Consider the following 7227-nt stretch of genomic DNA (forward strand, 5'->3'; position numbering starts at 1 on the left):
GATTTATTATTAAAATATTATTTATTTATATCTACCGCAGAATGATATTGTCAGATAGCTATTTTTTTAAGCTTAGATGTCTGACATCGTTTGTAGGTATTTATATAGATGTAAGTAACAATGTAAAATGGTAAAGGTCGTTATTTGAGCCTTTCTTTCTTTTAGCTAAACGTATGCATGTTGGGCGGTACTGACGTAAAAGTTGCTGTTATTTGAGGAAATTGAAAATCTTGTTTTGTTGACTTACGGGTTTTAAAACTCTGACGATGAAGTAGGTCTTTAATCCAGCTATTCGCAAAGCTTCCTCTCGCTTTTCGCCGTAGGCCGGTTCAATTTCGAACTCTCCGTTCAGAAAAGATAAAGTAGTCGCAGAGATATGAACTCGTCTGTAAATAGACATAAAGCTATTCAGTATTTGAGGCATTAGGTACGTCTACTACAGCTGAAGATAATCAACTCCTTTTACAGCAAAGCAAATAGATACAACGTCGAATTTCATTTAACAAGACGAGAGATAGAACCCCTTCAGCTTTTTCGTGAACTTTCTCAACTAATAAAAGAATTAGTTACAACTTTTCCTCTTTGCTATATTTTATGAAGCACCCGCTTATACATATAGCTTACTTCCTGTTTTGCTGGTGTGTTCGAAGCGAAAGACTTGCGAAAATTAATTACCAAGAAATAAGATACTACATAACAGATAAGCCCCGTAAAATTTTTTGTGGTCAACTTATACTGTTTCCAGAAGTAATAAAAATTGACTATTTTTCAATAAAGTGTTTTGCTATATTCGTTACATAAATGACCCCGTTAGATCTCTTTGAAACTTTGGATTCTGGTAGTTTTCGACTTGTAGATCGAAAATCTCGTTTTTATACGTTGAGAACTGGCAGAATCCAAAGTTTCAAATAATTTGTCAGAGGGTTGTTTTCCGTAAGGATTTAGCAGGGTCCTATGCAACAAAATATTTAACGTCTTTTGAAAAAAGGTTTTTACGTTAAATTAAACAGTGTATTACATTATTATTATCAGACTTTTTGATATGGTGGAGGCGCCAGACATTTAAAACCAAAAGCGTCTTTAGTGACACAGAAACTGATACTTCAGCTTATTTTATCAAGTTATTATTTTGGACTCACAATCCTGTGTTTCGATAAAGAAAGGATTAAAGTCAGTTGATTTCTTCTGCATTTTGTTTTGTAATAAGCCATTTTCGAGTCGCTTTCAATAGAAAAAAGTCAGTTGTATGCTTGCGAACGGTCAATTTAGAAATTCGAAAGAGGTGTATGTTTTGAGCGCGGCGCTGTACGGGCGCGAAACATGGACGATGGACACGGGAGAATCAAAAATATTAGAAGCGTTCAAAATGCGATGTTACAGACAAATGATGAGGATACCGTGGATAGAGAAGTTTAGAAATGAAGAGGTATTAGAAAGAATAGGAAAACAGATGGTTCTATGGCAGTCAATGAGAAATAGGCGATATAGTTGGGTAGGACACCTTCGCAGGAATGAAAGGCTAGTCAGAGACATGCTAAAGGCAGAAACAGGAGTTAGGGGAAGTAGAAGTAGACCTAGATTAGATTAGTTCGCAAATAGTTAAGGATGTGGGATGTTCTGGTTTTAGGGAAATGTGAAGATTTGCTCAGGATAGGAAAGAGTGGAGGTGCGTGTCCAACCAGTTTTAGAACTGACGACCTTATGATAATGATGCAGCCATTTTAATTTATTATCTTTGAACATTTCTGTGTTTTCGTATTTGCTCTTTTTATAAGAATACAGCCAGTTCGAAAAATTTTGGCGCCTGTCTCGTATACAAGAGCCTACAGGTAAATACCTGTACTTCCATTAGCTGAAAGTTAAGAGAAATTACTTTCTATTATCACACAAAAATCAATTATTTTCGAAAAAAGAAGTATACTCTTAAGAAAAAGGAAACCATTTGACATTTACTGCAAATTTTAGAGCTTTATTCGGAAGTAAAGCGTTTTATTGTTGGATACGTAAACAATTTTGTTTACATTTCCTCATCTTCAGCTTTTTTCAGTCTTCAAAGTAATTCCGTTTTACCGCCTTTTGGTTTTTCTTTCAACAAAAATCGACATAGCAAAGAAGGGACGATACCATTTTCGCATATTTGTTCAAAAATTTTGCTGCGTAATTCAAAAAATATATTCTTTTAAACTGAAAATTTGTGTTAAATTCCTTTACCAAAATTGAAGTAAATTAATTAACGGTTTAAAGAGCATTATAGTTCCGAACTTCAACTACGCATTAAGTATACAAATAATTTTAGGTCAGTCAAAAATAATTTCAATGGCATAATTGTCAAAGTTATTTTCTACATCAGATACTCTAATATAGATAAATTAATAATCAATATAATACAATTGAGTCCAGAGAAGCAATGATTTTTCTAATGTATTTCGAAAAAATTGCTTTGTTCAAATTTCGTTTTTTTAAATTTCCTTTCAAACCAAATTAAATACAAGTTATTCTTCAAATTGTATGTGGAAGTCTAAATCTTTTTCAGTATCATTTATCAGAACAATTGAGCATGGGCAACATTAAAAATAGAAAATAGAGAATTGTTATTTATGTTTAGGTCGATAACCGAGTTCGTGACAGTTTTTAAAAGTAGTCATTCTTTAAAATAAATGAAGCGTGACTAAGATAAACAACACGTATTTTTTATCGCCGTCAAAAGAATAAATGGCACCCTCTAAAACCTGCCCATCCTTCAGCATCTAGGTCAAATCTTACTTTCTACTTCACATCAAACGAGAAAAAGCAGAAGTTTACGTTAATGCTAATTTCACGACTTTGGGTTTTTAGTATAAGTATTTACATAAACTTTGAAAATAAAGTGTTTCGAATCGGTATTTTATGAAGTCAAGATTCGAAACAATGTACCTATTAAGATAGGTATAAGTGAAGTATCACAACGTATGAATTTTAAAACGGAAATTCGAAAAAGATTAACAAAAGTGTATGCTTGGAGAGCGGCTCTGTACAATTGCAAAACCCGAACGATGGAAAATAAAAAGTGTGAGATATAGTGTTGATGATACAAGTATCATGGATAGATCAGGAGGTATTAATTGGAAAAAGAGATACCACACCTTTTGAAGCAGGAAGGATTAAAGAAGGGCAAAGGAAGGCCTAGATTAGATTACTATTCGCAAATAGTAATGCGGACGTGGAATATTTAAGTTTTCGGGAAATGCGATGATTGGTTCAGGAAATGAAGAAGTATTTGAACTGCGCATCTAACCCTTTTCCAGAAACTTGTGATGATGAATAATTCTACAAAATTTCTATTTTCTTTTTCCAGGTTTGCTGTCTAGCATCAGAAGTATCCAACGGCACAATCATCAGTAGAATTTAATTGAACGAAAATTAAATTTTCTTGTTCAACTCCGAACACTTGCTTGAGTACAAATTGACTTGTAAGACTCAAATTACGCCAGCGACGAAGGAATAAATTTAAGCGAGATGAGACAATTTTGAGAAAATTGTATGACTGAACAAATTGAAAAGTAATTATGCGCATTGACTATTTAATAAGGAATAAATTCTTAGCTGAAATTAATACCGAATAATTAATTCAATCATGATCTCGGCAAGTTTAAATNCGGTTTCGGTCGTAGTTTCGGCAGGTTTGCCGCCGAAACCGAAACTAAACCGAAACTCGTTTTTTTGCCGAAACTCGACCGAAACCGAAACTGAACTTTCGGTCGGACACTATAAATCACGTACATACTCAGAAATTTATCAAATTATATTCTTCATTTATCTACATATGTCAATTTTGTTCATTAATTCCATTCAACGCCCGTTTAATTTATAACATGGTACCTCCTTTATTTAAACGTTTGAACTGATATATTTTCTTGAACATTACCAACGCGAAAATCTTTAAAAGTACGTATTGTCAGGAATGAAATATATTCTATTATCATTCAAGAAAGACACCACAGTTTTTCGAAAGTTTGCGGTGTTCTTTCGTAACATTTAGGAACAAAGAAGAAAACATCTTACTTCGCAACAAAATAAATGGTGTGCTTTTTGAAGAAGCATTTTCTTAATCGCCGATATATCATCATATGAGTGCTTGAACGTCGAAAATTAGACATTAGAAAAGAAGGAACAAACGCCAGGACATATTGAATATGTACGAATGACTCCGATTGTAACAATTTTATGTTTGGAATTGTTTTAAAATGTCAATAGTCGAGATTATGCCATTTGTATAATCACGAAATGTATATGGCTACATTTGAAAGCAAATTATGTGACCCATTTAACTTAACTATATGTATAATTTATGTATTTCAATCGACATGTAGATAAAAACGAATACCCATAAAATTTAATTTTACCTTGGAAGAACAATGAATTGAGCTATACCCGTCGCTAATCTCACAACCAAAAATGATTGCAAGGTAACGCTCGAAAAAGTTTCCATGTGGTGATGGTAGGCCTTATCGATTTCGGGGTTAATGAAACTTAAAGTAATAAATTTGGTGTTCTTTGCTAATTCTCTGAAAAGAAATATCGATGAATACTAAGGACGAAATATCTTCGATAATGTCGAAAAACTATTTCTAAAGTATTTTCTCATTCTTTTGAAGTGAAACTTCTTTACGCACGGTAGGATAAGTTCGTTTCATGCGAGTTGCTTTGTAACGAAATCATGCAACGGATGTCCCCCCTCTACTCGACCACGCAGTCGAGTTCGTAGTGGGGATCGCTTGAGCCGTGAGCGCCCTTCAATGCAACGTTCGTTACAAGCAACTCCGGCATGTAGTGTAAAATTTAAATTCACAGTGTACAAATAATACCATTAAACCAATTCCTTAACCCCTATGCCGGTATGTTTGTGTGTTTGAAGAAGTTTCACTTCAGTAGCGTGTTGTATAATTACACGTTGTATTTTTTTATAAATTATCGTAGCATGCAATATAACAGTGTTAAAAATACTAATTGTTACTCACTTATGACCATCTCGACTAACAAGCTCTTTTTTTAATCTGCTTTTAAAATCTTCAGACCCTTCCCTTTTTCGACCAAGACCTAAATGTGTATTGTCCTACAAAACAGAGCTATTAATTGAATTCATTCACATTCAGTCTGTACAACTCATCCTTTAACAGTAACACAATTTAATCTAAAATTTAAGCCTTATACCTTAAGTTTTGAGACAAATGTGAACATTTACCGTTGTGTCTTCCTGTGATTCAGATGCTAAATCGGCAATAACACAACTATCTTCGTCGGCAATGACTTTTCCTCCGTTTTGAATTTCTGATTTAACATCAGGTTGGAACTGAAAATTTTTTGTGAAACTCCATCAGAATGTTGATATTAATATAACTACATATATAAGTGTTTTTTTTTACATTTCTTTGCGACGATGAATATATCAATATCAATAATACATGAGACTTTTTGAATCACAGGACAATGTAGACGAGGAACCAACAGATACCATTTCTGAAGTAGTTTTTAAATTCCTTAGTACGCCAGAATGTAGAGGTGTTTTAAAATCAAATTAAAAAAAATATAATTTCTGATCTTTCTATGGCCATTACAACGTGAAATAAAGGGATAGAATAACCAAAGGAATGATTTCCTCGACTAACCTGTTATCGCTGAGTTATAATTTTAACTGGAATTGCTCCAGCATACTAAGATTTTAATGTAACTTAACCTTCAAGTGTAAATTGTAATAATTTTACTTTTGTTAGGCTTTGATATTAGGATTTATAATGTATTAGAAATTATCTAGAATTGGATCTAATAAGAAAATATTATTTTGATGGTTAGTCATTTTGCCGAATCTTTTGACTTTTCTTTTAAATTACTTATTCTTATATTCATTTTAGAACCACATCTGAGTGATACCTTATCGTTTCGTTCAATATAAAATATATATATCGATATTAATGGGAAAATATAAAAACTTTGAACAAACGCCAAAAATGGCTATGCTTCTTTGCGAAATTTTATAATATTGTAATATTGTTATTGATAAACTTCAAAAGTTAGGTAATTTTATTGTAATTGTAATTCAATGATAAAAGGTACCATAGAAATTATAAAAAGTAGAATATTTTAAAAACAACTTATCCAATTATTTTTAGTAAATTGAATCAAATGTCTTTCGACAGTGTTTTCTTAATTTTTAATTGTGTTAAGAAACAACTCTTTAAAAAACCGTATTATGAAGTTCCTTTTTCCTGATGAGCCAATTAAATAAGGAAAAAATTTAAATTTTATCATCTTCAATCCCACTTGAATTTTCATTATAAAAATGATTCCACTCAATAGTAATCTTGTTTATAAGCTGTGTGAGTGCTATTCGAGTTTAATGTTGGTTCAGGTTACTGCTTTTGGTGGAAAATATGAAATCATATTCAGCCTGGATGTGTTGATTGGTTAGTGCCTTCAGTGTTACTAATAAAATAAATTCTCCCTTCAAAATACGTATAGCATCAGAAGGATTTCNCTGCTTTTGGTGGAAAATATGAAATCATATTCAGCCTGGATGTGTTGATTGGTTAGTGCCTTCAGTGTTACTAATAAAATAAATTCTCCCTTCAAAATACGTATAGCATCAGAAGGATTTCCTTTCATCGATCGTTTCTGCATGTGACAAGGAGGAAAAACATTTTCTAATTTAAGAAGTGGTAAATAATGCAGCGTTCGTAGTTGGGATTCCATCGGAAATAGTAAACGAGTTCAATTTTTAATAGGTATCTATTCTCGGAACTCTGTTTTTGAAAGTTAACAATGATAAGCGTAGATAGGCTCTAGTAGGGTATAATAGTATTTTGATTCTTTATATAAATTTATAATATTTTTACTACTGAAGCAGTTTTCATATTTTTACAAAGTTTCTTAATATTTTCAATAATTTTACAAAACCCTCGGCTGTTATCTATATGTAGTTGGAAATTTTCCAGGATGTGTTGGGTAATATCGATTATTCAAAATGCTCTCCTACTGAGTTATAAGTAATCCTGGGTAAATAAATATGCAATAGGTACTTCATTTTCTTCTCGAGGAATAATGAAACCTTCCAGATATTAACGATAAAACAATAATAACTCAGTAATGGAGAAACAGAATGAAAAATTTCCAACATTGACATTGAATCCTTTTCTTAGTACAAATCACTCATTTTTATGACTTTTTGTAATTGTAATTAATAGATTTATTATT

At 32.2% G+C, this 7227-nt stretch overlaps 2 protein-coding genes across 2 annotated transcripts in view; both read right to left on the minus strand.

The window, feature by feature from the left end:
• Positions 1-511, minus strand: part of LOC112904689 (adenylate cyclase type 3-like) — a 2473-nt gene extending 1962 nt beyond the window's left edge. Inside the window, exon 1 of the mRNA XM_025975399.1 lies at positions 248-511. Within this exon, the coding sequence (XP_025831184.1) occupies positions 248-424 (177 nt within the window). The 5' untranslated portion in view covers positions 425-511. The remainder of the gene's footprint in view (positions 1-247) is intronic.
• LOC108740017 (adenylate cyclase type 3) overlaps positions 1-7227 on the minus strand; it is a 44743-nt gene that overhangs the window by 12466 nt on the left and 25050 nt on the right. Inside the window, exons 8-10 of the mRNA XM_025975401.1 lie at positions 5222-5329; positions 4998-5092; positions 4383-4544 (exon numbers count right to left, since the gene is read on the minus strand). Coding sequence (XP_025831186.1) covers positions 4383-4544; positions 4998-5092; positions 5222-5329 — 365 coding nt within the window. The remainder of the gene's footprint in view (positions 1-4382; positions 4545-4997; positions 5093-5221; positions 5330-7227) is intronic.

The sequence above is a fragment of the Agrilus planipennis genome, unplaced genomic scaffold (genome assembly GCF_000699045.2).
Source record: "Agrilus planipennis isolate EAB-ADULT unplaced genomic scaffold, Apla_2.0 scaffold200, whole genome shotgun sequence".
Taxonomy (NCBI): domain Eukaryota; kingdom Metazoa; phylum Arthropoda; class Insecta; order Coleoptera; family Buprestidae; genus Agrilus; species Agrilus planipennis.